This window comes from Gymnoscopelus braueri, assembly GCF_963280865.1.
Source record: "Gymnoscopelus braueri genome assembly, chromosome: 3".
NCBI classification, from domain to species: Eukaryota; Metazoa; Chordata; class Actinopteri; order Myctophiformes; family Myctophidae; genus Gymnoscopelus; species Gymnoscopelus braueri.
The window spans coordinates 2,329,131-2,343,828 of NC_137612.1; the positions used below are offsets into that span (position 1 = coordinate 2,329,131).

The 14,698-nt window shown below is 39.2% G+C and overlaps 1 protein-coding gene across 1 annotated transcript; it reads left to right on the forward strand.

The window, feature by feature from the left end:
- Positions 1-6,275: 6,275 nt before the first annotated feature.
- Positions 6,276-12,160, forward strand: rassf1 (Ras association domain family member 1; the record flags this gene model as incomplete). The annotated part of the gene is made up of 6 exons (XM_080424208.1): positions 6,276-6,570; positions 8,108-8,235; positions 9,533-9,637; positions 9,815-10,100; positions 11,391-11,506; positions 12,011-12,160. The coding sequence occupies 6 exons, from the start codon at positions 6,276-6,278 to the stop codon at positions 12,158-12,160; spliced, it is 1,080 nt and encodes a 359-aa protein (XP_080280334.1).
- Positions 12,161-14,698: the final 2,538 nt, after the last annotated feature.

The window sequence follows — 14,698 nt, forward strand, 5'->3', positions numbered from 1 at the left end:
CACATATATTTATATAAGTAAAAAAATTTCATCTGCTCGAGCTGTTGGTCTTCTGACGTGAACGCTTCCTTGTTTTCAACCAAGTGCATGCTGGGAAAGGTAGTTACTAGTAGTGTGTAAACTGGTGTAGTAGTCCAGTGGTTCTCAACCTGTGGGTCGGGACCCCCAGGGGGGTCCTCACATGATTTATTTTTGTTTTTTTTGGGGGGGGGGGGGTCCAGATGACAATTGAAGGCCTTTTAAGACCTTTTTAATTCCTAAAGAAATAAAAAAGTAATCAACTAACTACATACTATAACAACTGGTCAAACATTTGGCCAAATTGTGAAATAATATAAGAAAGACGCAAAAATCGTGAAAATCTTCACAATATTTATCTGTGGAACCGAGTCAGCTCCTACAATTCTAAGTGGTCTTTTTTTATCATAAAATGTTTGAAAACATTTTGTAGAGTGATATAGCCTACATTTATAATGCAACTATAATTAGTTTGAATAAACATCCAGTATATATAGGCCTAAACATAGTCTTTTAATTATTTTATAATATATAGGCTACTGTGTGTGTGTGTGTGTGTGTGTGTGTGTGTGTGTGTGTGTGTGTGTGTGTGTGTGTGTGTGTGTGTGTGTGTGTGCGCGTGCGTGCGTAAGTACAGTATACTATAATAGTATAATATATTAACCCATAAGTGACTATGGGAATTATGCTGTGTAGCTACTGTTTCAATATTTGTATTAAATAAGTGGAAAAAAAACATGACATCACATCAGTGATGTCATGTACAATAAAAAAAAGAAAGACAGTATACAATACAATAAAATAAAATAAAAGAGACACACACACACAATACTAATTATTAAAGAATACCTGACTACCCACATGTATACCCCGGGGATACACAAACACCAGAATTGTGAGTTTAAATGAGGGGGCCGAGGCCCAGCCTCCCAGGACAGCTGTATTTCTTTAGGAACACTAACACAGTGCCAACACCAAACCAGCTCACAAAAAGAGGAGAAGAGAGACAGGATGCTTACTGCCATTACTCCCCATTGAAAAACACACAATGAATAAAGGGATGGCACAATAATAAAACACATTAATAAAACAACAATAACCAAAAACTGGGGTGTGCCATGAGGCATATGCTGGGAAGCCCCTCCTCTGTCCAATGCACACCCCAGATGCTACAATTTGAGGTGTTTTTTTTACTTTACTGGAGTATTTCCAATTTAGTACTTTTACTTCTACTCCACTACATCTCAGAGGCAAATATAGTATTTTTCTCCACTACCATTATATGAAAACTTTAGTAGTTACTTTGTAGATTTGTATTATTATTACAAAACATACATTAACCACTTCAGCCCTACTGTATATACATTTAGACCATTTGAAAATAGCCGATCTACAAGGTTGTAGATCTGCTATTTTCAAAAGATTTTTTTTATACATTTGGGACATTCTGCATAATGAGTATACATTCTACTTTCAGTACTTTTAAGTACATTTTGATACCAATACTTTTACTCAAGTAAATTTGTAATTCTGGACATTTACTTGCAACAGAGTATTTTTACATTGCAGTATTGATACTTTTACTTTAGTACTTTAGTACTTTTCCCACAATGCAATATACTTTAACATTGCAATGTCTTAGAGACCAATATACCACTCATTCCAATCCAACTTCTCAATGGACACTCATTGTTCATCCATTCCCTGGTTATTGTGCTCCAATTCTTCCTAAGTGTGTGACTCAGCCGGTTGGACGAGTCAAGGCATCTAGATAGACATGAGTCACAAAACACATGGATGCATTCTCACATTTAGCTTGTTTTCAGTGTTATCTCTGTGAGCTGCTAATAATAACTGCTATAGCTACAGTATAGTGTTTGACCGCAGGGAAAAATATAAATAAACTAATGTAATAGCCCATAGAACAAGGAGGCTTGGCTACGCTTTGGACACCATGTTTGAACCTCAAGGCTTTCCCCCAGGCCTGATTTCTAAATAAACCTATTCATTAATTAGGCTATTAAAAGACTATGGTTCCAAAAATAGGCCTACTTAACAACTAAACAAGTTTTTGTTTGTTTGACACAATTGCATTTTAGACCATAGGCCTATCCACAAGTTTCCTAGGGCATCGTGGGCATCACTTCCTGTCGATTTGATCAGGTATCAGGGGTCAAATTGACCATGCCCTAGGAAACTTGTGGATAGGATTTGTTTTATATCATTATGATTTGTCACATCAGACACTATGAGCGTGCACCAAACAGCTTGTTTTAAAGCGATGCAGGCTTTTCAAGTAACTTAAAGATTTATACAGGCTAAATGTATGTTCTTCAACTAAATCTGAGCTACACACTTTGAAGGCAAATTACTATGGGGGAGGGGGGTCTTTGTGTGATAGGAACTTTTTTCCTTTTCTTTTTTTTACATGAATCACTTGAACCCTAGCAGACCAAGTACAGAGCCAAAGGTCAAGTTTACCAAGTATGGAGGGTTTATGGTTTAAATAAATATCTTCAAATACATTAACATCCAACATGGAAAATATAATCTGTAAACAAACAAACTAAAAATATGAATTTACACATCCCTGATGATAATAGCCTATACTGTCAAACAAATATATGAAGCTATCTATGGAATCTATTAAAAAGTTTAATCTGCAACACAATTTTACACAAAATAGGCTATGTGGTGGTCCCTGCTTCATCTCTCTCTCAGCTAAGGGGTCCTTCCTTGGCCTGGAAAACGTTGAAGACCCTGACCCATATATGTGCCATATAGGCTATTTCTGTAGATTCACCTGCAGTCTGTCTGCTCCACAGTTATGTATAAATACCAAGCCACCCTGGATCAGTGGTGGAAAAAGTACTCACATGTTTTACTTAAGTAAAAGTATCAATACTGCAATGTAGCCTACTGCCCTACTCTGTTAAAGTAGTAGTCCCGTATTCAAAATGTACTTGAGTAAAAGTACAAAAGTATCAGCATCAAAATATACTTAAAGTACCAAAAGTATATGTACTCAATAGGCTACTGTCCCAAGTTTTCAAATGTCTAAAATATAAAATCTTCTGAAAATAGCAGATACACAGCTCACAACGCATCTTGCTTTGAAGTGGTTAATGTATGTTTTGTAATAATAACCTAAATCTACAAAGTAAGTAGTAACTAAAGTTTTCATATAATTGTAGTGGAGTAAAAGTAGCCTACGAAGTTTTCATCTGAGATGTAGCCTAGAGTAAAAGTAAAAGTATTGAAAATTGGAAAAACTAGTAAAAAATAATAAACCTAAAAATGTTAAGTACAGTTGGCTACTTGAGTAAATATACTTAGTTACTTTCCACCGCTGATAAATAGGCTACCCTCAGGATTAAACAGCAGCCTAATCCGGTGAGTGACATGTAGGCTAGTGTGCATGCGCGAGTAGCCATGGTTCACATGAAGCGTCATGGTGCCGAGTCCCCCTGGTTTATAGCGGTGTTCGATTTTTGTTACATTGCCAACTCTCACGTTCAGATTTCAAATATAAAGTGCTTACCCCTGAGCCACGGATGTTACAAGGCGATCCGGACCACGATAAGTACCTGTATCTCCCTTATTGTTCAATAAAAAGCATTTTAATCCGATCGCCGGCCATTTTTTTCAAATTGTCTCCGATACTTTCAACCATGCGACACAAATGGTTGGGAGGTGTATTGCACTCTGATACATTACCAAAAAAAGGCCGGCGATGGGATTAAAATGCTTTTTATTGAACAATACGGGAGATACGGGTACTTATCGTGGTCCGGATCGCCTTGTAACATCCGTGGCTCAGGGTAAGCACTTTATATTTGAAATCTGAATGTTTATGTACATGTGAGAGTTGGCAATGTAAAAAAATCGAACACCGCTATAAACCAGGGGGACTCGGCACCATGACTGTCATGGTATGACAGTCATGTTTCAGGGCTAATGCGCGAGTGGAGGAGCGTGCACCGACCACTGGGACACTGTGCAACGAAGCAATGTGTTATCTAACCATAACTAAGTGATCCATAACTAAGTGATCCACTGCTCTACATTCAGAAACGCTTCTCTGTGTGGCTGCATCCTGCATGGTGAATATAACTGAGGTAAGGATGTTACACATTTTATGTCAGGAGAGCAGAATACATTTATCATCATCAGGCTGTTCCCGTTTTGGATCAACCTACAGCTACAGGATTAGGACATTTGACGGACCTGCTGGTTGTTTTTTGAGTTGGTGTGGTGATGCATGAATAATGTTGTAATAAATGAAAGATAATGCAGCTTAATATTTTGACAGTAGCCTTTACACACACTAAACTTTAACACTACATAAGTGATAGAATAAATAGACAGGGTCTTTGGTGAGCCTATAGCTGTTACAATGTGCCCTTGTTGTTGCCCTGCTGTGTGAATGAGGTGCTGGTGACCCAGTTGGCAGATTGAGCAGTTTGTTCATATTCAAGTCACAATGCAACCCAGGAGAACATGTTAAACAAAGTTACAACAAAGTAGCCTACCACGTGTATGTTGATTTAATTTTAACAACAAAAAAAAGCTTATTTTGTCTTGATCTTAGAATTAGATACAGTTTTAAATGCGTTTAGTTAGACACAAAACACCTAAACAGGTTGCAACTTGCATGCAGCCATGCACCCCCTCCTCCCACTGCTTCTCCCTTTTGTGTTTGCCTATCATAGCATCATGCATGTACCGTTAGTAGGATCTATATTTGTTTTATATAATTTTTATAATGACTTACATTTTAATTGAATGTCATGTAATACGGCACCGTTTGCACTCAAACAATGTAAAGGAAATTATCCAGTAGCCTGCTATACTGGCAGTCTGGCAGTGGAGGAAGAAGATTTTTGAAATACCACAGTGTAGAAATACTTTAAAATTTGATTTGAGTAAAAGTATTAGGATGCAAATATAGTAAAGGACCAAAAGTAAAAGTAGGCTAAACCGACTCATTGCACAGAATGGTTAATTTCAGAACAATATTACTGATGCATTAATGTGTAGCCTATATGTTGCAGCTGTCAAAGGAGGGGCTTATTTTAATTATACCAATCAATATGCAGTGGAGTAAAAAGAATAACATGTGACTTCAAAATGTAGTGGAGTAGAAGTATATAAGAAAAAGTAAACTAGTACAACCTCAAAATTGTACTAGAGTAGAGTGCTTGAACTCCTCTTTCCAGAATGATGCTGCTGTTTTACAGCAACACATAAAGCAATATGAATATGAGTTCCCCCAGTTTGTACAGGATTATAACTGCCATTTTGCCCTACATTTCAATATAATCTCATGAATCCATTCTATAATAAAGGTTTATCTCTCTTTTGTGTGTGTGTGTGTGTGTGTGTGTGTGTGTGTGTGTGTGTGTGTGTGTGTGTGTGTGTGTGTGTGGGTTGGTGGATTGAAATGAAACCCTGGTGTTCCTATTTAGGGGAAACTGGCAATGTTTTACAAATGTGTTGAAATATAGTAGGCTACATAGCAGGGGTTCTCAATCTTTTTTATACCAGGAGGACCTCATTTTATGGGGGAAATATTTTGATATGTAGTGCAATTTTAAAGTTTAAATTAAGCACATTTAAAAAATAAAGCATAGAAAACACATTTACAATGCTGTGATTCCTGCTGATTTTGTGTCTTGTCAATGTAGTTTAAAACCTACGGAAGTGTTTCTGTACACGTTTGTAAATGGAAGCACGAAGAAAATGCTGGTAGCCTATAACCATGGCCAGAATCTGAATTAAAACATGAAGAAAATGCCTTCTTAATGGGAAGGATACATTTTTATTTTTTCAGTTGTCAATGTATGACCCCACTTCAGGTCCTGACCCATCGTAGCTCTGGAATATTGTATAATATTATGTACAGCAAGTGTTGTTGTTGTTGTTACTAACTTTCACTATATGTTGTGGAAACAATTGCAGGTCCAAGGACTCCCTGGCCACCTGTGAATCCACAACAAATCCACCTCAAAATGGAATGAATCAAGAAATAAAGGATCATCATCATCTGACGTTTTTCAGGTCCTCATGAAGGTTGTTGAGATGACATTTCCAGAGGTTCCCTATAAACTCATAAGTCTGGACATGTTCCCTATAAACTCTTAAGTCTGGACATGTTCCCTATAAACTCTGATGTCTGGACATGTTCCCTATAAACTCTTGATAACTCTGGATGGCGAGCGTTCACGTGACATGTGACTCTCCGTGCCAGGGACAAGATGTCTAAAGGTGAACTGATTGAGCTGAAGGACCTCAGTCAAAGGGAGGATCATATTGAGCTAGCGACCCCTTCGATCCGGGCAGCCCCTCCACCATTAACCCTGAGGCAACCCAGCCAGTCCCTGGTTGTCCATATGGTTGGAGATACTGTAACTATTGAGGGACCGTTGCGTTGGCCAGGAGAGGCGGCCGAGGGCCATGACTTCCAGCCTTGCAGTTACACCCATCTCACCTGGTGTGACCTGTGTGGAGACTTCATCTGGGGTCTTTACAAACAGAGCCTACGCTGTGCCAGTGAGTAAAAAAAGGCAGTTAATTATACAGATAGGATAAAACTGATTTGTATTGTCTTGAGTAATTACGATTCTGCAAAGGAGCTTAAAGATGCAGTAGCCATGGTTAACTTTAATAGTTCTGTCTTCCAAATAATTAGCCTCATAGATTTCATACGGAACTACGTGCACAAATTATGATTACCCTTAACAGGCTCAAAATACTCAACCCAAGTATATGGCTGCTTCCTGTATGGACAGGTCCAATACATTTTCATTCTCAAATAGATTAACCTATTCATGATATTTTCATCATTTCCAAAGTTCCAGGATTGTTAAAAAAAACAAAAAGCAGAAATGAATGTGTTATTTTTTCAAACAGGCAAAGCATTATCTCAGAGCTTGACCCTATCAGCAGGAAGCTCTGGGGAGCTTCATGGGAATGTTTTTGTTTAAGGGAGGAGTTGTGCTTTATCAGTCAACATATAGAGTGGAGAATGACAGGACATGATATGAGCAAAAGCCATGGCATAACAAACGCTATGAGCCTCCTGAGCCATCAAGATGGCCTAAAAAGCTTGCTAAAGCAAATAGAAAGGCAAGTAGTTTATAATCAACTTCAAAGTCTCATACAGAGTATATAATACACTCAATGAACACATTTTTATTCACTTATTCTTTCATAACAAGCTGCAGCATAACCAATGGCCAACTTTGTTCGGTTAGGGTAGGTCTGTCAATAAGAGCAAAATGAGGTCATTAAGAACTTCGGCAGTGCATTTCTGAACTGTGTTCAGTAGTTCTTGCATCTTCAATATTTGCACTCAATGCACTCGTGATTTATGCTTGTTTTATTTCCGCCATCTGTCAGCAACATACCATGGACTGTTAACGATGGCTGTGGATAATCCCTCTCTCTGCGACTATAAATGTAATGTATGTTGCTTCGCTTATGTATGTATGTATGTATGTATTGAGCCTCCGTACCTGCCATCTGTATTGTCCCTCTTTGCTCTTCTGCATAGCCTTGACCGGCACGACAGTCAGAAAATAAATAGTCTACCGTAGCCCTTATCTCGTCTGTGTCATTACAACAAACACAGCCAGATGGCAATTCATTAATGGAGAGAGGCAGAACATACTGTGTCTGTCGCCATAAATGATATGAAAGCACGTCAGAGTCTCGGAGATTGACAACAAACAAACACCGGAGATCCATGCAGAATATTGAGTGGGCAGGGTGTAGCATTCAGAACTCAGCCGAGTTCTGAGGCAGTATAAAACACTGTAGTCCTCGTCGAACTCTTTTCGGTTCAGCAAGCCCTTCCGAAGCCGGCAAAAGCCTTATGAGTCCTGCACCAAATATATTTGTTGGCCTATCAGCAGATACAGTACTGCAAACTAATTTCTGAGCCTCAGACACTCAGAGCCAACTAGAAAGGTGATGCAAATCTGCTATGTACATTTCCAGTAATGATAAATTCTCCCTCTCTCTCTCTCTCTCTCTCTCTCTCTCTCTCTCTCTCTCTCTCTCTCTCTCTCTCTCTCCCCCCTCTCAGATTGCAGCTACACCTGTCATTACCGCTGCCGCCCATTCATCCAGTTACACTGCAGCCCAGAAATCAGCACATCAACAGGCCAAGAGACAGATGTATCTGTAGACACCCTAGAAACGGATACAAATGTGGTAAGAAACACTTTAAGCAAATGTAGTTATAATTCTTGGGGATTTACATGACATTACATTCTGTGGATTTTCAGTCAGACACGCAGCATACAGTGAGCTCAGCTGACGACGCCACACCACTCACAGTTCAGCAACATTAGCACACAAAGCTCCTGTGAGCCTGTTGGCACATCATTGGTGATGTGTAGGCATTGCTCAAAATATATGCAAATCACTGTATCCCAATGTAAAGGATGAATGAAAGCAATTCGGCCACCATACAGTAAGACTGAAGAAGATTTTCGATTCAAAGCCTTTTCCGTTGCACAGAGAAGTCAATCCATATGGCGTTATTATTAGACTGTCTTGTTTATTTTACAAAAACCTGTGGGAGTGTGCAGTACATTGACAAAGAATACAATCCCCCGCCTGCTTCCCACTCATGCCATGATCACAGACAATTGTGTTCGTTGGAGTGCCAAGCAGGGCCGGATACAGAAATTATATCCGTTTTTTTTGGGGGGGGGCCCAAAACCATTTGGGGGGTTTTCGGGGGCCCCAAACCCCCCAAATGCGTAGGAAAATATGCATAGGAAAATATGCATTTTGGCACAGTTAGACCTATAAAAAAATGTGTTGCCTTTTGTCTGACCTCTACCCTGAAACCTGCCTGGCTTGGTTGAACCTGCCAGGGGTATGACCCCTGGCAGTATAGACCCCAGGGTCTATAAAATAAAAAAAATAAAAAGAATTATATATATATATTTTTTTACCCCAATTTTGATTGGGTGGGCAGGATGCACGTTTGGGTGGGCACTGCCCACCCCTGCCCCCCCCCTAGAACCGGCCCTGGTGCCAAGCCAAGGCAGAAACAGCATGGAGGAATTCATGCAATAAACTCATTATAATTGGATTTTTATTGAACTGTTCAATGTTTGTACTTGTACGTTTACATTAATGCTTGTCATCCATTCCATAAGTGTAATATTTATCTGTATATGTGTAGGAGTGCCTGAAAGAAATGACCGTAAATATGAAACATTATTCTATTTATATAAGGTGCATTGCTGGCACTCCTATGCTCATTAAATATCCAAAGTGTTTCCTTACACAAGAATGATTATGATCTTAAAACTAATGCCCTATTAAAACGTATTTATGCCCAATAATTTCTATGTGTAAACACCATGTGTGTAAGTTGTGTTCTTCATTTTACATGTGTTCTTCATCAACGCTGCCTGTAAGCTTTTAAGACAAGCTCTCCCATGACATCCTGTGGCCTATCTTCTACATTGTATTTATCTGTTCTCCATTTCAGGACGACCAATTCGGATGGGATAAGCGACAGTTGACTGTTGGCAAAATTCAGCAGAAGGTCAAAGAATATAATGTTCAGATTAGCAGCAACCACTACATGGTGATCGTAAGTGATATATTTGTAATTGTATTTGTACATTTGGGTTTGCACAAACAATAATAATAATAATGATTATTAGTATTTTGTCTTTTGCATTTAAAATTTATATTGTTATTTGTTACTTGTGTATATCACTGTGATTAACTCACAATGTTGTCATTTATATATCCACTCACCTCGCAGAATAAGGATGGGTCATACACTGGATTCGTCAAGGTCCATTTCCAGTTGACTCGACCTATCTCTCTCCCACCTCCCAAGATGTCGTTGACACAGGAAGGGGGTCAGCAGGAGGGCAGGCTAGAACGGCGGACATCATTTTACCTCCCTAAAGACACTGCCAAACACCTGCATATAAGCTCCCGCACACAGGCACGGGAAGTCATAGAAGCACTGCTCAACAAGTTTACCGTGGTGGACAACCCTGCAAAGTTTTCACTGTTTGAACGCATTGAGAGACAAAATCAAGGTAATGCCATGTTCAAATTTGATGATCTCCTTCTCAAATTATTTTCTATTGATAAAAAAACAAGATCTGACATAAAATGTCATTACAGGTTCCCGCATTATTATTATGAATATTATTATTATTTTATGTTTCCCTATAGAAAATGAGGACTAGTTGCAGCATCTATTTATTGACAAGTTTGGCAACACGTAAAAACAAAAACAAAACCTTTCCCCAACCCAACCCTTCAGCGGCTTGCACCCCACAACAAAGGGAACACTATCCAAACTAGGAAGGTTCACTTCTCGGTGCGCAGATCTCTGGCTGGTCAGGTTGCGTTAGTCGGATGTGTTAGTTGTGGAGTGCAGCCGTCAGAACATGAAGAAGCTGGTGCACAGCACACAGTGCAACTTTGTGCTTTTGTGGCTATAGAGGCCCTATAACATGCGATATAAATTTGGGGATGATTGGTTGCGTTGAAGATATACGTATGCCATTTTTGTAAGAAGTAGGCCTCGCCCACAATTCTTTGATTACAGGTAAACAATATGGAGTATGAAACCTTGTTTGACACACAAGAGCATTAGTAGCAAATTTGGTGAAGAAAAAAAAATCCTGTGTCTGCAACAAACATTGATCTGTAGCATTTGTGGTGCCACCTATGAGGGAAGTGACATTGCTTTTGGCTGTGTGTTGCGAGGCCCCTCAATGTGTGGTTTAAATTTGGGGTACATCGGATCAGATCATGATTTGTGGCATTTTTTATTAAATGGGCCCCTAGCTCCTACAAGTTTTGGAAGCCAGTGGTAGCCATTAGCCAATCGGAGCAGTGCCTGAGATTAGCTGCTCACAGACAGTCGGACGGACGGACGGACGGACGGACGGACGGACACGGGTGAAAACGTAAACTCTGCCTCCCTGCCATTCTGGTCTGACCGAAATAATAATCTCCGGCCTCCCGGCCTATCTGGAGATAACAGGCCGGGTTATTCTCTGAGCCGCTAATTAAATGGCGGATTTTCTCTAAGTTCGGAGAGTACAAAAGATCCTCTGAACTTCATGAACTGCTCCAACTGGAATATTATACAGTTGTAGGAGTATTTCAAGTACAGTATGAAGACTACAGTATTGATTCATTAGATTGTATCTATTTACCAAACACTGTTCTCTCTTAGGCCTGATTTGATGATGATAATGAGTGCACCGAAAATAGCAGATCTACAAGCCCACAAGTTGTATACAGCTATTTTCAGTGCGTTTTCAGCGTGCGAATAAGTATAACTCTGGCTTTATTTTCTGTGTTTTCCCAAGTGAACCTGCGTAAACTGTCGGATGATGAATGTCCCCTCCACCTGCGTCTTTGTGCCGGTCCCAGTGAAACGGTCCTTAGTCTGGTTCTGAAAGAGAACGAAACAGGGGAAGTAAATGTGAGTTTTCCTCTTCATCTTCAAGAAGTTAAAAGGATCCCTGGCTGTCTTAATACATTATAATTGTCCTCTATAACTAAAATTTAAAATTTAAAAACTCCTTAAATATTTTATTCATTTTAGAAATAGTTCATCTTTCACTCAATAGGGACAATGCCTGCTGCAAGTTGATGATGTCTAAGGTTAATATGAGCATCAAATCCATATTTTAAATATGTTTTTTTTTGCACATGCATTCCATAAATTCCATAGGGCAAGACCAACACATGGGCAAATGACATCATCAACTTGCGATGGGCATTGACCATATCGAGTAAAAGATGAACCTTTTCTAAAAGAAATAAAATATTTGAGGTGTTTTAAATTTTTTCTTTTAGTTATAGAGGGCAATTATAATGTCTTACGGCATATTTGGCTTATTAGCCAGGGATACTTTTAAGAGCTCAGAGGTAATTACAAAATAATAATGTGGATAACTTGAAAGCATTTTTGTTCTCCCTACAGTGGGATGCATTCAGCCTTCCAGAGTTGCACAACTTTCTGAGAATTCTTCAGCGTGAGGAAAAGACGCGCGTCCAGCAGATAGTGAGGCGCTATGCAGTCGCCAGGGACAAGATGAAGCAAGCCATGGCAAGCATCACAAGCCATGGGTGACTTCATACTGTACCACTCACTGTAAACATATAGACATATCAATAACATCACAAATCAATAGAATGTTTCACAGCAACAGGGAAAGAGAAAATAAAGTGCTCAACCCACTAAAACAGGGAAAGCATCTGTGTGTCATTTGAGATTTTAGCCATATTTTATGCTTTGGCTATATATACAAATAGCAGATATGAGCTTGTAGATCTGCTATTTTTGAAAAAACTTGAACATTTGTGCAAATCTTTGAATATATACGTATATATGTTTTTAAGGTGAACATTTTTAACTCAAATCTTTGCTTCTGTGGGTCCCTGGAACAAAAGTATTTTGAGATGGGGGGTCCACGGCCAAATACATATCATTTTTAGGGGTCCTTGACATGAAAAGTTTGAGCACCACTGATATAGAAACATACGTTTTTCTGAAAACTGTTAGGATTTAGTAAGATATTTTTTTAAACGGACTCAGGTCTTAACGGGTTAACAGGACACAATGAAGCAGGGATAGAACTACAATATATAGGCTTAGGCTTTACTACTTTTTGTACATTAATAAACTGTTGAACAGAAATGTGTGAATAATATTGGTTTCTTAGTTCTGTGAAAGACTCGCTCATGCTGCTGCACTGTGAAGAGGACGTACAGTATCTAAGTGTCAAATGAGTTATACACTGACTGTAAAGTTATTAAAATGTCAGCACTTTAATGGAAACTGAAATTAGTTGGGAAAGTAGGAACATGAAATAATGCTGTATACTTATATGGTGCCATTGTTATTAGTGATACAAATATATTTGATTTGAATGTGACTTTTCTTGCTCTACCCTGGATTTGAACCCTGGTCTCCTGCACACGTACCAATGAGCTAATAGAGCCTGCCTGCTCGCTCTGGGGAGAAATTGAATTGTGACCTTCAGGTCAAACCAGAAACAGGATCATGTCAAAGGTTGTGGTTGTGTCCAACCTAGAGAGGGAAGAGCAGGGAGACCAACTACAACCACATTGGACTCAATAGAAATGTATTTATAATAGAGCTATCTTTAACTATCTTATTGGAACTCTGAACTGTCTGATTGTTTTGGTGATTTTTGGTGAACTTTAAGCATAGGTTTGATAGGCTGAAGTAGACCAGGGTAGCAAAGATTTATCCCAAACTGGCACTGGTAAAAGACATGGTAGTTTTTTTAAAGGAGGAGGGTATAACTACATTTAAGGGGTGTAGATTAGAACAACAGCCCTTAGAAAAGAATCTCCAGTTTCTATGCACTGGGGGATGATAATCATCATTTGACTGTAGTTACATTGCTACATTTGATGAATAATGTATATTGTTTGAATAGGTCGTAACTTCTGTGTGTTTTCCTGTCTCCAAAGTTCTTATTATAATCACCACATCAAATAGAAAATACTGATAGTAGACAATAGTACTTATTCCCATCAGTCCCGTATTGATTATTGGTTAGCCAAAATACAGTTAGACAATGGTTTTGTCAATATTTTGGCCTTACTGTCACGGGAAAAAAGAAAGTCTCCGTCTCGCTTCAATATTGTAAATCCCCAAAGGCCCAAGATGTGATTTAACAGGAATAGATCAACTGAGCTGATCTTATAATTGTTGAAAAATCTAATTGTCCCAATTTCTTTTTTGAGAATTCTGGTTGAAGATGCATTTAGTTTTTTCAAGGCAGAATGCGGTGACTCCGTTATTATTAACTGGAGGTAAGCGGAATAAGAGCCCGTTTGGGACAGGACAGGTAAAGGGCCAACATATTGCTGCTATCATTCAGAATGGGAATGATTCATTCCCTTCCCTCACCAAGTCACCATCAAATGAATAAACATCATGGTTTTAGTTTGCTCCTCCACTGAAACAATCACTTCATAAGTCACTGGTTCTCAACCTTTTCAGGCCGTGAACCCCCAAAATAATCATAATTGAACTGGAGACTCGTAGCTCGGACCCACATCCACACCCTAATAAGCTAAGCACTTGGAATGTAGGAGTTGAGGCATTGATTACGTTTAGTTTGACTCGGTTCCACAGATAAATATTGTGAAAATAGCCGATCTACAAGCTCACAACGCCTGGCAACGCCGAGGCGTTGTGAGCTTGTAGATCGGCTATTTTCACAATATTTGCCTCTTTCTTATATTATTTGACAATTTGGCCAGAGTTTGACCAGCTAGTCTGTTGATTACTTTTGATGCAGTAATGGTATTTTTTTGTAACTCTTTTTTTGTATTAAAAAGGTCTTAAAAGTCCTTAAATTGTCACCTCACCGTCATCTGGTGAAGACAGTTAAGACAGTGAAGAAGACCCCAATCACTGGGGGACACCCCCCCCCCCCTTGGGGACACCCCCCCCCCCCCCCCCGGACCCACAGGGGTCCTCGACCCACAGGTTGAGAACCACTGAGTCAGACTTCAGTTGTGATCACATTCAGTGGTGGAAAGTAACTAAGTACATTTACTTAAGTACTGTACTTAAGTACAATTTTTGGGTATTTGTACTTTACTTGAGTTTTTCCAATTTCCAGTACTT